We start from the raw sequence: 21,696 nt of genomic DNA, 5'->3' as shown, positions 1-21,696 counted from the left end.
CACAATAGAAGAACATAAAATCTTACTATCCTTATTAAATTGAGGCATTGGTGAAACTAGAAAGTATATTGTGTGGGCTTTATAAAATACAGGTAAAATGTAAAAAATAAATTTTTAAAACAATTATGAAAATTTTAATTTACTTAATTAAAATATTTTATTAATCATAAAATCTTACGTAAGAATAGCGCTCGTTTCATATTGCCGATAGAAAATGTCTTCACCCACCAAAAGTGCTACAAGATAATAGAAATGTTTGTATACAAAAATCCAATATATACTGATCAATACATTCATAAAAATTGAAATGGGGTTGCTAATCTTTTTCTTTTCAATAAATATATATCTAGATATATTTTGGCTGTGTCAGGTCAGGTCAGGTCATTTTCATCCAGTGGTTGTTCTTCCTCTTTGCCAGTCTCAGCCTTCAATGCATTCACATCACCTGTCGGCAACTTTCTTGCTAGCCTAATAATCTGCATACATTTTGCTAGTAAGGTTGATGATTTGATCAAGTGTTTTTTTTTTTTTCAAATTTAATTTTTAGAAACCGAGTTTAAGCATTTAAAAGTAATTAATTTGATATTAGAAAGAACATATTTATTAAATTGAAGTTATAAAAGTATTGATTACTTTTTTGTCAATTAGAACTTACTGTCATAGGGGGCTTAAATTCAGCTCTAAAGTGTGAAATTAACATTTTTTATTAATTAAAATGATTAGTAGAATCCGAGAGAGTATGTAAGAGGATAAAACATTAAATATATAATTTTATGATAATTCAAAGGCATTTAATAAGGTGTATCTAATGCCTTTTAACATGTAACCTAGCGCACACATTAAAAAAACCAAATTTTATATAGCTAAATTGTAGTCAGTATGCTTTATTTGCTAATTGCTGCTTCAAAAGAAAATATACATATAAACAAAAACCATTTACCACATGATCAAGATTCGAAATAGTGCTGGATTGAGTGATACGTTTGATTTCTTCAAGGTCTCCATCCTTGAATGCAGCAAGAAGCTTGCTAGCACAACGGTTCTGATCACTTCTGAGAAAAGCATCAATCCTAGAGACATGACAAGCATTTATGCCCATTTACTCATCAGTTCCAATTACTAATTTCATGGAATAAGATAAAAATTACTAACAGTCAATCTTAGATAAATAAAATAGAATAAAGGAGTGAACCCATTAGATTCATGCTATGCTATGATGCTCTAAAGAAACAAGCTAAAATAGAGAACAATAGCAATATAAATAGCAAAAACAACAGCAACAACATGGAAAAACACGAGAGTTCAATTCACATAGAAGTGCCATATTGATCCAATTCCCATGTTGATAGACTCTGCAGCCACATAATAGCAGAAGAAGGAGGAGGCAGAAGCTTACTGAGAGCAGTCATTGTAGCACTTCTCTGCTTGCATAAAGTCTTGAGCATAAAGGTAGACAATAATTGCACCAAGATATGCCTACATATGAACAGGCCTGTGACTCAGATAGATTTCACCATTAAAGAACCGAAAGTACCAGCACATTAACACGTACATTGAAGTAGGAACAAAAAATATTTTCTTAACATTGAAGTGTTAGAATAACAATGATGCAACAGCTGTGCACTAATTGAAGAAATGCCAACCGATTGGATAGTGGAAATTTTAAATATAACGAGTCACTCTGAATGCAAGTACCCAAGATGGACGCTGTGTCACTGCAGCTGCTATGGATACAAACAAATATAAGGTTTGGTACTAAGGTCTTGTTTGAGTTGATATTACAGTCAATGAATCTAATCTAAATCATGTAAGAGGATAAGGAGTACTATTGATTCAGATATCATTAATAAGGTACTTCATGTTGAGTATTTTTTAGACTTATCAATACAATTTACACTGTCATTTCTTTTTGCACCCAAAATTGAAGGAATAACTTTTATTTACGGATGAAGTAGTTTTGTAACAAAATGAGTTCAAAGACAATTGTCTGAGTGATGCCCCCATAAATAGCTAATTCAAATCTAATTTTCAAAACAAGAAAAACTGTAAGAAAACAAATTCTTCAACTTAACACACCAAACATACAGGTTTCACCATCTATTCTACTTAAACTCATTCCTTAGGAGTTGAGTACTCAAAATACAGAATGGAAAATTAAAGTAATTCCAAACCTTGCACTGGCTATTAGTAGCATTACACTTGTCAGCTGCTAAACCCAATCTCAGAAGGAAAGATGCAGCATCTGTATATCTGTGTATTATGGAACCACACCCAGGTCCACAGGATATGTGTAAATCAGTATGCAAGAATGTATTAGTATTAAAATTTGCAGTTGGGAAAATAGTGTATTAATATCCCGGTCATAAACCAAACACTGCACATCCAGAAGCAGCAGTTCTTGCCTAACAGGTTGACACAAGAGAATAAATCAAACATAAGCTTAGAACTACTTAGCCTGATATATTTTGTGTTACCCATTACCAGATAGAATTGTTTTGTTGTATACAAATCAGTAAAATTGTTTTGTTTAAAGCTTAAAATTTTTTTGGCTCAATCTATCCCATAAAGTCCATTAAGCCTCCAATTCTATGTTTGGAGGTTCCTTTCACGGCACACAAACAGTCAACAATTTGGTCCTTAATCATCATCTTATTGCTTGCAAATCGTTGAAGGCTGTAAACTTAAACTATCAGGATGAAAATTTTTCTTCCTCAAGATAATGCCATATATGGACATGTAGTATCAAGCATGATTGCCTCGATGGATCAAGTAAAATAGACAACAAGAGCATTGCTCATCATTTAAGGGAATAATAAAATTCATCCATGTTATGTACATTTATCAGGATAAAAAAATGTCAACTTATAAAATGAAATCAATGGAGAAACATGAATAAGCATTCAACCAAGCGCAGACACATTGATTATGTCTAACAACATCACATTAATCAAAATTAACTCTAACGATGGTAAAACATTGGAAGATAGCTTGTACTTCATGTATACTCTACATACTGTTGAATAAACTTAAATGTCGGTTTTAATTGGTTTTAATTCAGCAGTTTTTTGTTAGAATAAAAGATCAAGAGTTAGCAGTTATGTTTTTTTTGATAAATGGTTATAATGGGTTTTGATTGTAGTTTATGGCTATTAATAGAATTTAAGTTTTTTATTTTATAAATAGATCATTGTATTATTTGACAAAAAGTGTGAGAAATATACAGACAATTTTTTCTCCCCTATCGATTTTCAATTCTACAATTTGGTATCAAGAGCCTATGGCGAGTGTGACCAATAATGTGCCACTGCCTCGACTAACGAAGGTGAACTATGAGAATTGGAGCATTCAAATGAAAGCTCTTTTTGGGTCTCAAGATGGTTGGGAGGTGGTAGAAGAAGGTTTCAAAGAACCGGAAACTACCACGGGATATTCGGCAGCTCAACACAAGGCGTTGAAAGAAACGCGATCGAAAGATAAGGCAGCTTTGTACTTGTTGTTTCGAGCTGTTGACGAGTCGGGCTTTGAGAAGATTGCGAATGCAACAACTTCAAAAGAAGCGTGGGACATTTTGGCGAATGTGTACAAAGGAGCTGACCGGGTTAAACAAGTCCGCCTTCAAACTCTTCGTGGTGAGTTGGAAAGCATGAAGATGAAAGAGTCAGAAGGGGTCTCTGACTACATCACGCGTGTTCAAACCGTGGTGAACCAACTCAACCGAAACGGAGAAGTTTTAACTGATGCACGAGTTGTGGAGAAGATTTTGAGGTCGTTAACTGACAATTTTGAGAATGTCGTATGTGCTATAGAAGAGTCAAAAGACCTATCAATGCTCACGATCGACGAGCTCGCTGGTTCTCTCGAGGCACACGAACAACGTAAGAAGAAGAAGAAGGAGGAGATACTTGAACAAGCACTTCAAACCAAGGCGTCAATCAAAGACGAGAAGACACTTTATTCTCAAAACATTCGAAGTAGAGGACGTGGTCGTGGAAGTCGAGGAAATGGTCGCGGTGGTAGAGGTCGCGGTCAAGAAGAAAGAACATTCAAACCAGCAAAATTGGCGTGGAAGAGGACGTGGTCGTTGGAGAGGCAGTCGATCCAATTATTCCAACATCGAGTGCTACAAGTGTGGCAAATATGGTCACTATGCGAAGGATTGCAACTCCGATAAGTGTTATAATTGTGGAAAGGTGGGGCATTTTGCGAAAGAATGTCGGGTCGAGAAAAAGGTGGAAGAGACAACGAATTTAGTCACGGAAGATGTGGAAGCAAAAGAAGGTTTTCTCTTGATGGCACATAACGAAGTCAACACCAATAACAACACGGTGTGGTACCTTGACACGGGCGCAAGCAATCATATGTGCGGGCACAAGCACCTATTCAAAGAGATACAAAAGGTTGAAACTGGACATGTGTCATTTGGAGATGCGTCGAAGGTTGAAGTCAAAGGCCAAGGTACGGTTTGTTATTTACAAAAGGATGGCTTGGTTGGGTTAATCCAAGATGTATATTACGTACCAGATCTCAAGAGCAACATTTTGAGTATGGGACAACTCATGGAGAAAGGTTATTCGGTATTTATGAAAGACCAGATATTACACTTGAAAGATAAACACGGGCATTTGGTTGCTCGAGTTGAAATGGAGAGAAATCGCATGTTTAAGCTGAATTTGACAAGCGTTCGAGAAAAATGTCTGCGAGTCAACGTAGAAGACAAGGCTTTGCTGTGGTATCTCCGTTTTGGTCACCTACATTATGGTGGTCTAAACAAGTTGGCAAAGAAGAACATGGTGCACGGGCTACCGGACATGGACTATGAGAACAAATTTTGTGAAGAATGTGTGCTCAGCAAGCATGCGAGAACTTTATTTCAAAAGAAGGCAGAATATCGTACTAAGGAACCTCTCGAATTGATTCATACCGACATATGTGGACCAATCACTCCTGAATCTTTTAGCGGTAAGAGATATTTTATTTCTTTTATTGATGATTTCTCACGAAAAACTTGGGTTTATTTTCTGAAAGAAAAATCCGAGGCATTCGAGGTGTTCAAAAAGTTTAAAGTGGTGGTGGAAAAAGCAATCGGTAGACACATCAAATCGGTACGATCTGATAGAGGTGGCGAGTATACTTCAACAGCTTTCATGGAGTATTGTGAGGTGCAAGGCATAAGGCGATTTCTAACCGCACCATACTCTCCCCAACAAAACGGTGTGGCCGAGAGGAAGAACCGGACTGTTCTTGATATGGTTCGGTCAATGCTTAAAAGCAAGAAGATGCCGAAAGAATTTTGGGCAGAAGCCGTGCAATGCGCTATCTATGTGCAAAATCGGTGTCCACATGCGAAGCTAGATGATCAAACACCACAAGAGGCATGGAGTGGACAAAAACCAACGGTTTCTCATCTCAAAGTATTTGGTAGTGTGGCCTATGCACACGTGCCGAATCAGCGAAGAACGAAGCTTGAAGATAAAAGCAAAAGGTATGTTTTTATTGGGTATGACAACAAAACAAAAGGATACAAGCTACTAGACCCAATAAGCAAGCAGGTTGTGGTGAGTCGTGATGTACAAGTTAATGAAGCAAATGAGTGGGATTGGAGTAACTCAATGGAGGTTATCAATGAAGATGGAGAATCATCAACCGCTATACCAACAATCACACCGACAAATCCTGAAACAACCAGTGATGAAGATGAACCGCAACAACCCAGAATGCGAAGTTTGCAAGATTTGTATGATTCGACAAATGAGGTACACATTGTATGTCTTTTGGTAGATTCTGAGAATATAAGCTTTGAAGAGGCGGTGCGAGACAAGAAATGGCAAACTGCCATGGACGAGGAGATTAGAGCAATTGGCCGCAACAACACATGGGAGTTAACGGAGTTACCGAAAAGAAGTCAGCTCATTGGTGTGAAGTGGGTGTTCAAGAGAAAAATGAATGCTCAAGGCGAGATAGAACGGTACAAGGCGCGACTTGTTGCAAAGGGATACAAGCAAAAGGAGGGAATTGACTATGATGAAGTATTTGCTCCTGTTACAAGAATGGAGACAATCCGATTGCTCATTTCACAAGCGGCTCAATTCAATTGGCCGATATTCCAAATGGATGTCAAGTCAGCATTCTTGAATGGAGTGCTTGAAGAAGAAATCTACATCGAACAACCACCCGGGTACATGAAAAGAGGAGAAGAGAAGAAGGTGCTGAAATTGAAGAAGGCACTTTACGGGTTGAAGCAAGCACCGCGGGCATGGAATTCTCGCATTGATACATACTTCAAAGAGAACGGGTTTGAACAATGTCCCTATGAACATGCCCTTTACGTGAAGAAGATTGGAGGTAATATGTTATTTGTTGCTCTTTATGTTGATGACCTCATTTTTATGGGGAACAATGGTAAAATGATACAAGAGTTTAAGAGCACAATGGCACGGGAATTCGAGATGACAGATTTGGGCTTGATGAAGTTTTTCCTTGGTCTGGAGGTAAGACAAGAAGAGACGGGAATTTTTGTGTCACAGGAAACATATGCAAAGGAGATTTTGAAAAAATACAAGATGACACATTGCAATCCTGTATCAACACCAATGGAACCGGGTGCAAAACTCTCTAAATTCGATGAAGGAGAAAGAGTTGATGCGAGCAAATATCGAAGTTTGGTGGGAAGTCTTCGCTATCTCACATGCACCAGACCAGACCTTTCGTTAAGTGTTGGCATTGTAAGTCGGTTCATGGAGGAGCCAGTTTATTCACATTGGAAGGCGTTGAAGCGAATTCTAAGGTATATCCAAGGAACGGTATCACTAGGGTTATTCTATTCGAAAGAGGAAGATTACAAGTTAATTGGGTACTCTGATAGTGATTGGTGCGGAGACTTAGACGATCGGAAAAGTACATCAGGGTATGTGTTCTTTATGAGTAACACAACTTTTACTTGGCTTTCAAAGAAGCAACCAATCGTGACGCTCTCAACATGTGAAGCTGAATATGTGGCAGCATCTGGGTGTGTATGTCATGCAATATGACTTAGAAATCTGTTGGACAAATTGGAGCAACAACAAATTGATGCGACTGTGATACGAGTTGACAATAAATCAGCAATTGAGTTGGCAAAGAATCCAGTGAATCATTAGAGAAGCAAACACATTGACATTCGCTTTCATTTCATTCGAGATCATGTGAAGGAAGGAAATGCGGAATTAGTGCACGTGGCAAGTTGAGATCAAGTCGCAGATATTTTCACGAAACCGCTATCGACGGTACTTTTTGATAATTGCAAGAAATTGATTGGCATGAAGGATGGCAGAAGCATTTAAGTTTACAAGGGAGTTTTGTTGAATAAACTTAAATGTCGGTTTTAATTGGTTTTAATTCAGCAGTTTTTTGTTAGAATAAAAGATCAAGAGTTAACAATTATGTTTTTTTGATAAATGGTTATAATGAGTTTTGATTGTAGTTTATGGCTATTAATAGAATTTAAGTTTTTTATTTTATAAATAGATCATTGTATTATTTGACAAAAAGTGTGAGAAATATACAGACAATTTTTTCTCCCCTATCGATTTTCAATTCTACACATACCATGGAAATCTACATTGTCTTAATATTTTCAAAACTTACTTCTCATGTTTAATGTAAACACTAGTGGCGGCACGATATAGATCAAAGGCCATTTGTTCTCCTCCATCCTCTTCAAGAATCGTACAAGCATCAGTATATAGCTTAACAGCTTCGTCAGGCATAGAATCTTCCAAAGCACTGCATAGGGGAAAGGTATTGAGAGAGAAAGAGAGAATTATGTCACTGAATTCCCAATACATTATCATGTATCAAGATTCAATACGTATATTCATTATTGTTTGTTTAATACAGTTTCCACAAGTACCATATCTTGATCAAATGAACTAAAGTATAGGGAACATCATGATGTACTAATTTTAGCACATCTTTGGATGACATCAAATTCCATAACAGCAAAGGCAAAATTCATCAGATAATTGCAAAAACTAAAGAATACAGCAATACTGCCCAGTATGCATACTGAAATGTAACTCATTTGATCCCTATGAAGTTACTAATACACAATTGGAGTTTTCACGTTGTGAATTTCGACAGATGTTAATGCATAGCTTGTTACTTCAATATAACATTGAAGATTAAAATAATAATAATCATAATGGTTATAAAACATGAAATGCAGCTACCGGGCTCCCTTTGCAAGAGCATCTGATGCAGGTTGTGATCTACCACACTCAATGTACAATTCAGATGCCCTTCGATACAAGTCACAAACTTCTCTCCAATTGCTTAGTTCTTTTGACATAGCCGCGGCAGATTCCATGTTCTTAGCTGCATCCCAAGGTCTGGTTTACTTGTCAAGGACAAATGAAGAGAGAGGGTTTAAATGATAGAAGAATACACAAAATACAACAACAACAAACAACGATGATCATTTGCTTATTCTCTTTAAAGCTAGAAGACCATAAAAAAATGGTATAAGGATACGAACACAGCATCTCATGTCCTTTAGAAGCTTTCTCAAAAGCTTCTTTTGCTCTCTCGTAGTTCTTGGCTACTCTTAACCCATTAGCTACAGAAAATAAGAGCTTCGTAGATTTATCCACGTGCTTTTTTTATATAAAACTTTCATTTAGTTTTGATACACTTGATGCTAAATTATTTGCATATGCAATCCAGAATTAAAAAATGCACTAGTGTTTTACACTTTTACCAGCTTGCTCATAAAGTACAGTAGCACCTCCCCAATCTACACTCCACCTTGTGAGACTGAGCGTTGTTCTGAAGCCAAAAAGAAACTAAAGGTAAATATTAGCTACAGCTGGATTTTGATCACATTGAGAATGATGACTACATAACCATTCTAAATGCTTTAACAACACACCCCATTATCCATGACACATGACACAACACAAAAGTAAACAATTGTTGGATCACATCACACTAATAGAAGTTAAGGCAAACCAACCTCATCAGGAACCAAAAACATTCTATGATGCATATATTTCACGTTTGTATGATCAGAACATGGAAATCCACATGAAAAAATCACAGCATGCAGGATCTTGTTTTACGTTGACTCATCGATGGCATTAACCTTTGCATTCATGGTAATGGTCGTCTCCCAGATTCTGGCATCCCGTACACTAATGTTATGATTATTTAATTTAATTGGTTTTATCAAAGAAAGGCCGAAAATGGGTCATCAACAATTTTCCAAATACTTTTAAGTACTGTTCTATGCATGCATACATGAATGCGATGAAGAAAAAAAAAGGACGGAAAAAATGAACCCACAAGTTATCAGCTTTGCTTATCAACTTGTGGGGATCAGACATGGTGACGTGTCGTTGGTGTTAAGGCTACAATACGCCTTAAGAGGGTGGTTTTGGCTTTGTATATTTTGCAGAAGAAACTAAGTGCAATGCAAATGGCGATCCTGGTTCTACACTTTACGTCCAATGAACTGTGTATGATGAACGGATACGGCATGAGATCAGAAATTCGCATTACATAGACAAATGAGGAAATTCTAAAGATTGTTGGAGTTTTTGTAGTTGCATTTGCATACAAGTTTAAATATATTTTTATTTAATTACAATATTTTAATTTTGTTAATTTAAAAATAACTTCTGTCAATGGTATATATCTAGTCATGTTTTTCAACAATTAATTTAATATAACATATATGATGTGGTATGTCTATATATTCTATTTCATTAAATATTATTTAAGGTATATAATATAAAAATAGATACTAATTATCATAAAAAAAAAAAACTAAACAAAGGATCCATGGATTGTGATTTGAAGGTCCAAAAGTAGAATGCTGAACTTTCGGAACTTCAAATGGGGATTGATACGTGAGATTGGAAGGAGCAGAATCTCACACACACACCCCAAAAAGGCTTTTCTTCTGTTATGGATACATTCAAAGCGAAAGCTGCCAAATTGCTGATGACAGTAGAATCTGGTTCTCTTGCCATAAGAATATGCACTTCAATAGCTATTTTGAAAGGATTGTTCCTTAACATGCATGATATATAATGGCCCATCACTTTGACAAGTGCTATCCTGAGACAAGAAACTAGTCAGTGTGAGTTTAATATTTCTAAGTGAATCAAAAAATATACAGGCACTACTTTGTTAGTGACCAATATTTTATCACTTTGCATACCTTTATTTTTATTGCAGTGATATAATTTATGAAATATATGAAAATTGATAAAATATAATTGCACGCCAACTATTTTCTTTTTAAAGCTAAAATGTTTCACATTATTATAATAATTTATCAAAATCTGACAATCCTGCTTCAAAGTTGCGATTTAACAAACATAATATCTGGTTAAAAGGGAGACGAGTGGGGAAATATTTTTAATATTATCTTTTCAAAGTTTAAATATATTTTTAATTTTTAAACTTTAATAATTTTTTACAGCTGATTTGATCAGTTAAATATTCAATTTTTTTTTATCAAATTACATGAGCGGGAAGAACTAAAAGTAATAATTTATTAAAATATAAGAATTAAAAAAATTATTTAAAAATACTAAAATAAAAAAGTATTAAAATATAAGAACTTAGAAAAATATATTAAATTTTTTTAAATTATAATTATAATATGATTTGAATAATTAAAGTAATAAAAAATGATACCAAATATTAATATATAGTATTAAAATAAATCTTTAATTAAGTTAAAGTAAAAAAAAATCCATAATTTCACGTGTAAATTTTGTTGAAAAAGTGATCTGAAGCACGCGTGGATCTCATTGTTAGAGCTAATCAACAAAGCAAAAAGATTCGAAAAAGGGAATTTAAATTTAGAAGAACAGTGTCACTATGACATGTGCGGAAAGGCAGTGACAGTGCATGGCACCGAACCATGAATGATGCATCCACTTTCTTTGTTTGAGGGCACAGCCATTAACGCACTGCTTTCAATTTTCATATGTTAGGTTGAAGAAAACACCTTCATCCCATGCCCCACACTGCTTCCTTTTTTAAATACAATACGATACGAATATTCAATATTCCACTCTTCACTAAATTAGGAAAACGACAACACAAGCACCATTGCACGACCGCATTCATAACTAGACGACAGCACAAGCACCAGAATAAAGAATGCCATGCATAAATATTAGTAAGAGTAATTTTGGTAGAATTTAATTAAAAATAAGTAGTCATTTATAGGGTGTTAAAATTATAAATTTACAAGAGAGAAATGTCATATTACCAAAAAAGAGTTTGTTGCATATAATGCAAGTTGGTGTTGTGTTATTAATAGAAGAAACTCACAAATATACAATGAATTTGAAGCTGGAAAAATTATGTAATTGTTTTCTTGTAAGGTTAGAGGTGAGAATGTGTGTTTAAAAATATGATAAAAAAATTTATAAACGCAGTAACCTTAAAATAAAGATAAATATTCAACTATTTTATTCACTATTCAAGTGAAAAGGCATTCATATTATGCATTTATCTCTTAGAAACGTAAAAAATCACACTTTAACATGTACAGCACCCAAGATAGTTTCAGATTCTCCATACTTAAGCTATTAATACTGTCAGAACCTACCTCAAAAGGTGATTCAGAACCGTGCTTTATTTCAGTGCCGGGTTGGCTTCATTTTACACTTCCACTTCAGCCTTCACAAGAAACTGCAAAAAAAGCACACTGCTTTCCACTATTTACTTAACTTTTATACACAAGAAAAGTCAAGTCTTGCACTTGGGGATGGACTATATGTGATGCTGAAAATTTGTTGTCAGTTTCTTGATCATGCTTGCATTCCAAGCCCAGATGGGCATCATGTATTGGCCACATTTGGTTGTGTTGTGTTTCATGGGAATGCTTCTAATACCTTCCTTGTGTCAAGATGATGCAACTACAGCTGTGTACATTGTTATTCTCCGACAAGCTCCTGCTTCTCACTTTCAGGATGAGTTGACCAGAATGGGTAAGAGCTTCAGACATGGTGGTTCTTCTGGGAGGAGAACAACACTTCACAAACCAAGGTACCCCTTTTTTTTCACTACCTTTGTTTTAAAGTTTTGCCATTTCAGAAAGTGTGCTGTGTTTTTACAGTCCTTTGTATCACACGTTTTTAGTTTTCAAGCTCTTCTTTATCTAGGTTGAGGCTTCTTGTTGAAGTTTTGTGTTTGTGTTATGATTATAAAGGTTTGTTAACATGATTGCCTTAGTATCTAAACAACTCATGCCCATGGACAAGTTGTTTGAAAAATTTATCATTATTGTTATACTTGTTTGACATTCTAAATTCTTGTTACTTAGTGCCTTCCTTATTTATTTTTGCTCCAATTTATGGTCTTTTGATTTTTTCAGACATAATAAGAATGTTACAAACACAGAAAGGACACATGGTTCTTACTTTGCCCGAGTCCATAATTCATTGTTGAAGAAGGTGTTTAAAGGGGAGAAATATCTGAAACTCTATAGCTATCATTACTTGATTAATGGATTTGCTGTGCTGGTAACCCAACAGCAGGTGTGGTTTTACTTTTCAACATCTTGATTATGCTCTTATTCTATAAAGAAATATGTGTTTGTTTCCATTTGTGCATACTTTGGTGTTTCTATTTGAGATTTGATAAACTTCAACTCTTCAACTAACATGACTTTGGTTTTTCGAAATCACTTAATCTTGAAGGCAGAGAAGCTATCAAGGAGAAGAGAAGTGTCCAATGTGGTTTTGGATTTTTCTGTGAGAACTGCAACTACTCATACTCCACAGTTTTTGGGTCTACCACAAGGAGCTTGGTTGGAAGCAGGTGGATTTGAAACTGCAGGAGAAGGAATCACTATTGGGTTTATTGACACTGGCATTGATCCTACGCATCCTAGTTTTGCTGATGATAAATCTGAACATCCATTCCCTATTCCTGCTCATTTTTCTGGTATCTGTGAGGTTACTCGGGATTTTCCATCTGGTTCTTGCAATAGGAAGCTTGTTGGGGCTCGTCATTTTGCAGCATCTGCTATAACCAGAGGAATATTTAATTCAACTGAGGACTACTCTTCTCCCTTTGATGGTGATGGCCATGGCACGTGAGTTTTTGGCATTTCCATATGAGTCTTGAATGTAGTTGTTGTTAATCATGATTGACCATTTGGTCCATTCCCCTCATTTTGATCATCTTCTATTTGGATGCAATGGGAATACCAATAAATCCATCTTTCTAAAATCTTTTACTTCATTATCTCTCTGTTTACTTCCCTCCACTTGAACATTGATGAATTAGTCCTAGCTTTTGTTAATCAGAAATTTGAACACAATTAGTTTTTTTCCCGTTCTTTTCAGCTGCAATACTTTAAAATAGTAATAAAAAATTGTTGAAAAAGGTTTGGAATTGCTATTGCCCAATATGATTTTAGCTGGTGGTTGAAAATTGAAAATGAACTTATATATTCGTGTCAAGTCCTATCAATCAAATTTCTTCCATTCACAAGTTCAATATATGATAGTTATTTTAACAAAATGTATCACGAAACTAAACAAATTCATCTTACTTATTTTTCCACCGAATGTTCATCCTGATGTATCTAAAACATACAGGCACACAGCTTCTGTTGCAGCTGGAAACCATGGAATTCCAGTGGTTGTCGCTGGGCATAATTTTGGCAATGCTAGCGGGATGGCTCCTCGTTCACAGTAAGTAATTTCAAACTTATAAGTTAAAATTCACGTGTCATTTTGTTAGGATACCTAGTTCTACGTATAATCAAGTAAGTCAGAAGTCTCTGCTTCTGGTTTTGAAGTCATATTTATGTGATTAATTAACTATCAATATCTGTAAATAAGATTTGCAAGGTGAATTTTAGCAGTTAAAAAAATCCCTCAAAATTATATGGTTTTCAACAATAAAACTGAAAGAAAACTCCTTCAATGTTAGAGGCAGTTTCTGAACCATAATAGTTATCTGCCCAAGGAGATCTTGTCAATGTACTTTTCTCTATGTACATTAACCCATCATTTCATCACTTTACCTTTTGTTGTGTGATATGCTTTCCCTTAATTTCTCTACCTTGGACTCTAGCACTTACCTGTTTTTGTGCATGTGGAATATTTCATTTCCATGGAAGTGATCTCCACATAATTTGGTTTTCTAGAAACCAACAATTTATGTATAATGTAATGTATTTGGCGCTTGAAAGATTACAGAAACGACGTATGTAATTTTTCTTGAAAAAACAGTGTATCTGTTCTAGCTTGGCTTGGATTTCTAATAATTCATGGGAGCATAATTCATTTTTATTTTATTTATATAACATTTGAAAGCATTCCATTTCAATCTTTTGCAGCATAGCCATTTACAAGGCACTATACAAGAGATTTGGAGGATTTGCTGCCGATGTTGTTGCAGCTATTGACCAGGTATATGCATAGATAAACATACAGTATCGTACAAAACATGCCATTTATATGTCAGCAATTACTGATAATTTCTTGCATGTGTTCTCTTCAAAATATTTCCACTTATTTGTATCCACAATTTTGCATTTTTGGTAAGGCTAATACAACAATCAAGCCTTATCTCACTAGATGGGGTCAGCTCAGCTGATAGTGTAATAAATTGTTCACAGGCAGCTCAGGATGGGGTTGACATAATATGCTTGTCAATCACTCCTAATAAGCGTCCTTCTGGTATAGCAACTTTCTTCAATCCAATAGATATGGCATTGCTCTCAGCCGTGAAAGCTGGTACTTTTGTAGTGCAAGCTGCTGGTAATACTGGACCTGCACCTATGAGCATGTCCTCCTTCAGTCCATGGATTTTTACTGTTGGTGCCACCTCTCATGATCGAGTTTATAGCAACTCTCTATTTCTTGGAAATAATGTGACCATACCTGGAGTTGGACTTGCACGTAAAATTCTGTTGCTCTAATCCCGGTTAGCTATACATGACTTATTTTAGACTAACAGTCCAGAGTTGTGTATTATGTATTTTTTAAATGATTGGATTCCCTCTTTGAATTACTCTCTCAATTATGAGCGTCAATGAGGCTACTTCGTTCAGCATTTAATATTGATAGATTCAGAAAAAAAAGTAAATCATTTGGGAATTTGTTTGCGCTTTGTCATTAGTTTTGAAATTGTGAGGAGATTATTGGTGTAACATGTTCTGATTGGCAAATATTTCTCTGCAAAACCAGAAACTTCTGCATTATAGAGCAGGGTGAAGATTCTAAATTCTTTTGGAATGATCTTGGCTTGCTAGAATTACTGAGTTATGATTCATTCTATGTGAATGATGTAGATATGACCTTGGCGCAAATTATATTGGAAAAATTACAAAACATAAGCCTTGGAAAAATATTTTAATTTTGGAACAATTAACCATTCTTTGAACATCCTTAACCATTTGAGCGTTTAAGTTAACAACACCTAACTTGGCAATGCTTTCACTGAGAATACCATTTTTTTTTTCAATTTTCCCTATTATTCTAAGGGTACTCCTACTGTACTTCCAATGCATGAGTATACGCTTAGCTATGCTTGTGTATTCTTTTGTATTGTTGGTTACTTGGTTGAGAATACACCAAGTAAATATCATTCACTAGACTATGAATCCTGACCATGAACAAGAAATCAAAGATCTAAAACTGACTGTGCAATTATAATTTGTTATATCAGTATGTCTATTGAAATTTATTCATTACCCTATTTTTCTCTTATTACTTTCCCCAGCTGGCACATATGAGAACAAGATGTATAAACTAATTCATGCACGGCATGCTGTGAGCAATGACACAACAGTTGCTGATGATATGTATATTGGTGAGTGTCAAGATGCAAGTAAATTCAATCAGGATTTGGTCCAGGGCAACCTCCTGATCTGTGGCTATTCAGTCCGATTTGTACTTGGACTTTCCACCATCCAACAGGCCTTAGAAACAGCCACGAACCTTAGTGCAGTTGGTATTGTTTTCTCCATGGATCCTTTTGTGACGGGTTATCAGATTAACCCAGTTCCAATGAAAATGCCTGGCATAATAATTCCATCAGCAAATGATTCCAAGGTGCATTGTTAAATGCACAAGCATTCTTTCTCTTTCTTTTTTTTAATGCTTGTATTTTATTGTACGGCATATGTATGCCATCTTTGATTCTCTCTTTAAATACCTAATGTCACAACATCTATCTAGTCTACATAAAAACCATGATGTGGACCCTGCTGCTAACTATTCACTTTGTTTTCAACTGGACAGATATTACTGCAATACTACAATTCTTCACTGGAAATAGATGGTGATTCAAGTAAAATTGTTAAATTTGGAGCCGTAGCTAGCATTGGTGGTGGATTGCAAGAGAACTACAATAATGCTGCCCCAAAGGTTATGTATTACTCTGCCAGAGGACCAGACCCAGAGGACAGTCTTCCACATGAAGCTGACATTTTGAAACCCAATTTGGTTGCTCCTGGAAATTTTATATGGGCTGCTTGGAGTTCTCTTGCCACTGATTCAATTGAATTTCTAGGTTTGTCAATACATAAACAGGTTTTTACTAGAAAATAAAACAGAGACAAGTTTAAGTTGTTCTTTAGGTCTGTTCCGAGTTAAACATAACATCTTCTAAATTATAATCTATACCCTACATTAGGAATTTTTTATTTATCAACTATAGTGAAGTGTGAATATCATGTGCATTGTTCCAATAGGTGAGAATTTTGCTATGATGTCTGGCACAAGCATGGCTGCACCTCATGTTGCTGGTCTTGCTGCACTAATTAAGCAAAAGTTTCCCGATTTCAGTCCTGCAGGCATTGGGTCTGCACTTTCCACCACAGCTTCTCTCTATGACAACAATGGGAGGCCAATAATGGCTGAGCGATCTTATCCCTCCCTTGACCTAAACCTATCTCCAGCAACTCCCTTTGACATGGGAAGTGGTTTTGTGAATGCTACTGCAGCATTAAATCCGGGATTGCTTTTTGATTCTAGTAAGTAACTTATATTAATTCCCTTTTGAATCATTATATTTATCATGTCAATGAAAGGTCTAATGTCTTAAAAATTCAGCAACAGTTGCTGTTTAAGTTGAATAACTGTGTGTGGCTGTGCTTGATTAATAAACCAACCTGATTTCTGACATTTCAAGTGTGTTTACATATATTTTTCTGTGTAGGTTATGGTGATTATATGTCATTCCTATGTACCATCAATGGTTCAACTCCTTCAGTGCTAAACTACACTGGTGAAAACTGTTGGAGTTATAATTCTACTGTATATGGACCTGATCTGAACTTGCCCTCAATCACAATAGCAACGTTGAACCAATCTAGAGTAGTGCAAAGAACTATCCAAAACATTGCTGGAAATGAAACTTACAATGTTGGTTGGAGTTCTCCATATGGAACCTCTATGAAAGTGTCTCCTACCCACTTCTTTCTTGCCAATGGAGAGAGACAAGTCTTGTCTGTGATCTTTAATGCAACCAGCAATAGCTCTGTTGCTAGCTTCGGAAGGATTGGCCTGTTTGGTCATCAAGGTCATGTTGTCAACATTCCTGTGTCAGTCATTGTTAAAATATCATAACATGACTATGACTAACAGAGTGCATGTTTCGCTTAGATTATTTTGAAGAAATAATAGCTTGTTTTTGCTAACTTCCTGCTAAAACTTTTACATAATAAGCAATTATTTCTTCAAATTTAAACGTTTCCAAACATGCACCTAGTGTCTTTACTTTCTTCGTCTGTAACTGTAATTCATTTTGATTTTGTTGTGTTTTCCTTATTTAGTCTTTCTTTCATTGGGTTACAAAATGTATTAAGCTAATTTTTCATTTGTTATAATGTAAAAAGTTACATATATATAACAAATAATGTTACAGTAAGTAAGTGGTCTAGTCTTGTATACCAGATAGAAATATGTAAGATGGGTTCCATCGTATCTATACTGTCTGGTATACATCTAGACTACACCCAGCCCAAGTTGTTAACAGGGACATTGTGTAATCAGTGATAATTATGAATTCTTGAATATTTTTGTTATGGTATCAACGCAATACAGAAGATTGGATCGAATTTAATTGGAAATAAAGAAAAGTAAGAGAATAATGGAGACAAGATTTTAACGTGAGAAAAAACTCCAAATCAGAGAAAAAATCTATGGACAACGATAAGCAAAATAATTTCACTATGTAAAGAGAGAGTACAAGAAGTCCTCTAAAATTATGAAGACAGAGTAATAAATTTCTCTATTTTTCTCTCAATAAATACTCTCTCAAAATGGAATAAGAACTACAAAATAACACTTTCAATTTTCTCTCAATGTTAATTGATCCGTGAATGATCGTATATCAACCTCCGTTGCTTCATTGCCTTTTATAGGCAAAATTTGTTACAGTGATTTGTTATTTTTTTTTTTAATGTTGCTACAGTAACTTACTGTAGCATTTTGACAAAGGAGCAATGCCTACACTGACGCCTATGCCCTCGTTGACAAAGCTGAAAACTGAGACATCCTTTTCATTTTGACTAACAATCTCCACCTTGGATTAGTTTTAATAAATTGCTCAACGCCGCTAAAACCCCTGAAGGGCGTTCAAGTGCTATAGAGACCAACCAAGTCCAAGCAATGCTGGAACTTGGCCTTTGGAAGAGGCTTAGTAAGCATATCAGCTGGATTCTCAAATGTATGGATCTTCTCAACCACGACTTCACCCTTAGCAACAATTTCTCGAATAAAATGATGTATCACATCAATATGTTTTGTCCTGTCATGGTAGCGGTTATTCTTGGTCAAGTAAATAGCACTTTGATTATCACAAAACACAGTAAGAACATTCTGTGTAAGACCAAGTTCATTGATCAGACCTTTAAGCCAAAGAGCCTCTTTCACACCTTCTGTTGTTGCAACATATTCAGCTTCAGTCGTAAATAATGATGGAAGTGACTGAAGCTGAGCTTTCCAACTAATAGCACAATTATAGAGAGTAAATATGTAAGTAGAAAGAGATCTTCTTTTGTCAAGATCGCCACCATTATCGAATCAACAAAACCTGTAACTTTAGTTGTTGCATGATTTCTATCAAATATCAAGCCAATATCAGAATTACCTTTTAGATACCGAAAAATCCATTTTATAGCACTTCAATGATCCTTTCCAGGATTATGTATATACCAACTCACCATACTAACCGCATATGCTAAATTAGGTCTAGTGCATACCATAGCATACATAAGACTGCCAACAACACTAGCATAAGGAACGCGTGACATACGCTCAATGTCTTTCTTTGTTTCAAGACAAACCTGTCAAACACTTTCTCAACGTATTTTTGTTGAGATAGGAACAATTTACCAGCTTGACGATCCCTGCAAATCTCCATACCAAGAATCTTCTTAGTTGCACCCAATTCTTTCATCTCAAACTTATTATTGAGTTGAGTTTTCAATTTCCTGATCAGAGACTTGTCACGTGATGCAATCAATATATCATCAACATATAGTAACAAGTATATGTAAGATCCATCAGGAAGTATTTGAAAATAAATACAGTCGTCATATTAACTTCTGCGATAACCTTGCCCAATCATAAAGGAATCAAACCTTTTGTACTATTGTCTCGGAGCTTGTTTGAGTCCATATAAAGATTTCTTTAATCGGCAGACAAGATGCTCCTTACCAGGAACAATAAATCCCTCAGGTTGCTCCATATAAATTTCTTCTTCCAGCTCTCCATGCAGAAAAGTTGTCTTAACATCAAGTTGCTCCAATTCCAAGTCAAATAAAGCAACAAAAGCAAGCAAAACACGTATAGAGGTATGACGAATAACAGGTGAGAAAATCTCATTAAAGTTAATACATTCCTTTTAGCTGAAGCCTTTAACAACCAATTGTGCCTTGCATCTAGGATCTTTAACCCTGGGAATGTCGTCTTTCTCCTTATAGACCCATTTGTATTTCAAAGGTCGTTTGCCTTTGGGAAGCTCTGTTAAACTCCAAGTGCCATTCTTATGAAGACTTTCAATTTCTTCATTCATAGCCACTAGCCATTTTGAAGAATCAGCACAAGAAACAGCCTCAGTATAGCTGGTTGGTTCAATGTCATAATTTATTTCTTGTGCAACAGATAATGCATATGCAATTAAATTATCATCACAAGCATAATTTGCATATCTAGTTGGCTTAGTAATCGTCCTTCTTAGTTTGTCTTGGGCAATGGAATACTCCTCTTCCTGTGGCTGAATTGGAGAAGTGGTAATCTCATCAACATCATCATCACCACATGTATCAGTGCTAGACTCATTGATAGAAGAAGATGGAATATCAACATTAGGAGCCCTGCAGATTATTAGTACTAGTAGAAGAAATCACAGAAGATTGTTTTTCAGAAGATAATAAAGCATCCTCGTTAAAAGTTACATCTCTACTGAGAATTAATTTTTGTGACTTAGGATTCCATAAACGATATCCTTTAGATTCAGATTCATAACCAAGAAATATGCACTTAACAACTCTTGGAGCTAATTTGCCATCATTGACATGTGCATAAGCAGAACATCCAAAGATTCTCAAATTGGAATAATCAACAGGATTACCTGACCAAATTTCTTCTGAAATTTTGAAATTAAGTGATGAGTGTGGAGAACGATTAACCAAGTAACAAGCAATTGATACTGCTTTGGCCCAAAATTCACGTCGATACCATAACCCAGCATTTGAGAGCATACAACGAGCTCTCTCAAGTAGAGTCTTGTTCATTCGTTCTGCAACACCATTTTGCTGGGGTGTTCTTAGAATGGTTTTATGTCTAACAATTCCATGATTTGCGCAGAACTCAATAAAGTCACCGTCATAGAACTCCAATCCATTATCCGTTCTGAGCTTCTTGACTTTTCTCCCTGTCTAGGTTTCAACAAAAGCTTTCCACTTCTTAAAAGTGGGGAAGGTCTCATTTTTATACCTAAGAAAATAAACCCAAACTTTGAGAGAAAAATCATCAATAATAGTCATCATATAACGGCGTCCTCCATAAGAAGGAACTTTAGAAGGCCTCCAGAGGTCAAAATGAATATAATCAAAAATATCCTTTGTACGATGAGTTGCAGTAGAGAAACATACTTTTTTCTATTTCCCAAAGACACAATATTCACAAAACTCCAACTTACCGATACCTTGATTACCAAGCAAACCTTGCTTGTTCAAAAGATGCATGCCTTTCTCACTCATATGGCCCAGGCGCATGTGCCATAATTTGGTGACATCATTATCAAGTATAGAAGAAGATACAGCTGCTGAACCTGTCACAATAGAACCTTGCAAGAAATATAAAGTACCAACTCAGTTACCTTTCAACAAAACAAGGGCACCTTTTGATACCTTTAGGACTCCACCTTCAGATGAATACTTGCACCCAAGAGATTCAAGGGTGCCAAGAGAGATGAGATTCCACTTTAATTTAAGAATAAAGCAAACATTAGTAAGAGTCTTAATAACACCATCATGAGCCTTAATCTGAATAGTACCTATTCCTTCAACTTTGCATTGGGTATCATTAGTCATCAAGACAATACCATCATTAACTGGTTTAAAAGTGATAAATAAATATCTATAAGCACACATGCGGTATGTGCATGCAGAGTCAAGAAGCCACTTATTTTTGCTTCTCTTGTCAGAAGAGACAACAGATGCCATAA

At 35.6% G+C, this 21,696-nt stretch overlaps 2 protein-coding genes across 2 annotated transcripts; one reads left to right on the top strand and one right to left on the bottom strand.

The window, feature by feature from the left end:
- Window positions 1-371: 371 nt before the first annotated feature.
- On the bottom strand, window positions 372-9,374 carry LOC113860024 (gamma-soluble NSF attachment protein-like; the record flags this gene model as incomplete). The annotated part of the gene is made up of 9 exons (XM_027492654.1): window positions 372-476; window positions 941-1,070; window positions 1,397-1,476; window positions 2,172-2,250; window positions 7,624-7,761; window positions 8,208-8,366; window positions 8,509-8,593; window positions 8,735-8,802; window positions 9,319-9,374. Coding segments are annotated over 9 exons (900 nt in total), but the record flags the coding sequence as incomplete, so codon positions are not given.
- A 2,415-nt stretch (window positions 9,375-11,789) lies between these two features.
- Window positions 11,790-17,588, top strand: LOC113858981 (subtilisin-like protease SBT2.3). Its single transcript, XM_027491795.1, has 10 exons — window positions 11,790-12,045; window positions 12,374-12,536; window positions 12,699-13,096; window positions 13,605-13,700; window positions 14,351-14,423; window positions 14,633-14,915; window positions 15,739-16,070; window positions 16,260-16,530; window positions 16,712-16,993; window positions 17,179-17,588. The coding sequence occupies exons 1-10, from the start codon at window positions 11,810-11,812 to the stop codon at window positions 17,586-17,588; spliced, it is 2,544 nt and encodes an 847-aa protein (XP_027347596.1). The 5' UTR covers window positions 11,790-11,809.
- Window positions 17,589-21,696: the final 4,108 nt, after the last annotated feature.

The sequence above is a fragment of the Abrus precatorius genome, unplaced genomic scaffold, assembly GCF_003935025.1.
Source record: "Abrus precatorius isolate BTA unplaced genomic scaffold, Abrus_2018 Scaffold2, whole genome shotgun sequence".
Taxonomy (NCBI): Eukaryota; Viridiplantae; Streptophyta; class Magnoliopsida; order Fabales; family Fabaceae; genus Abrus; species Abrus precatorius.
This window is presented reverse-complemented; position numbering and strand designations above follow the sequence as displayed.

Excerpts from the sequence above, each read along its gene's own strand:
- LOC113858981 (XM_027491795.1), top strand. The coding sequence starts at position 11,810 with ATGCTTGCATTCCAAGCCCAGATGGGCATCATGTATTGGCCACATTTG. Across the intron at positions 13,097-13,604 it reads GATGGTGATGGCCATGGCAC|GCACACAGCTTCTGTTGCAG; the intron begins GTGAGTTTTTGG and ends TAAAACATACAG. Across the intron at positions 16,994-17,178 it reads GGGATTGCTTTTTGATTCTA|GTTATGGTGATTATATGTCA; the intron begins GTAAGTAACTTA and ends TTTTCTGTGTAG.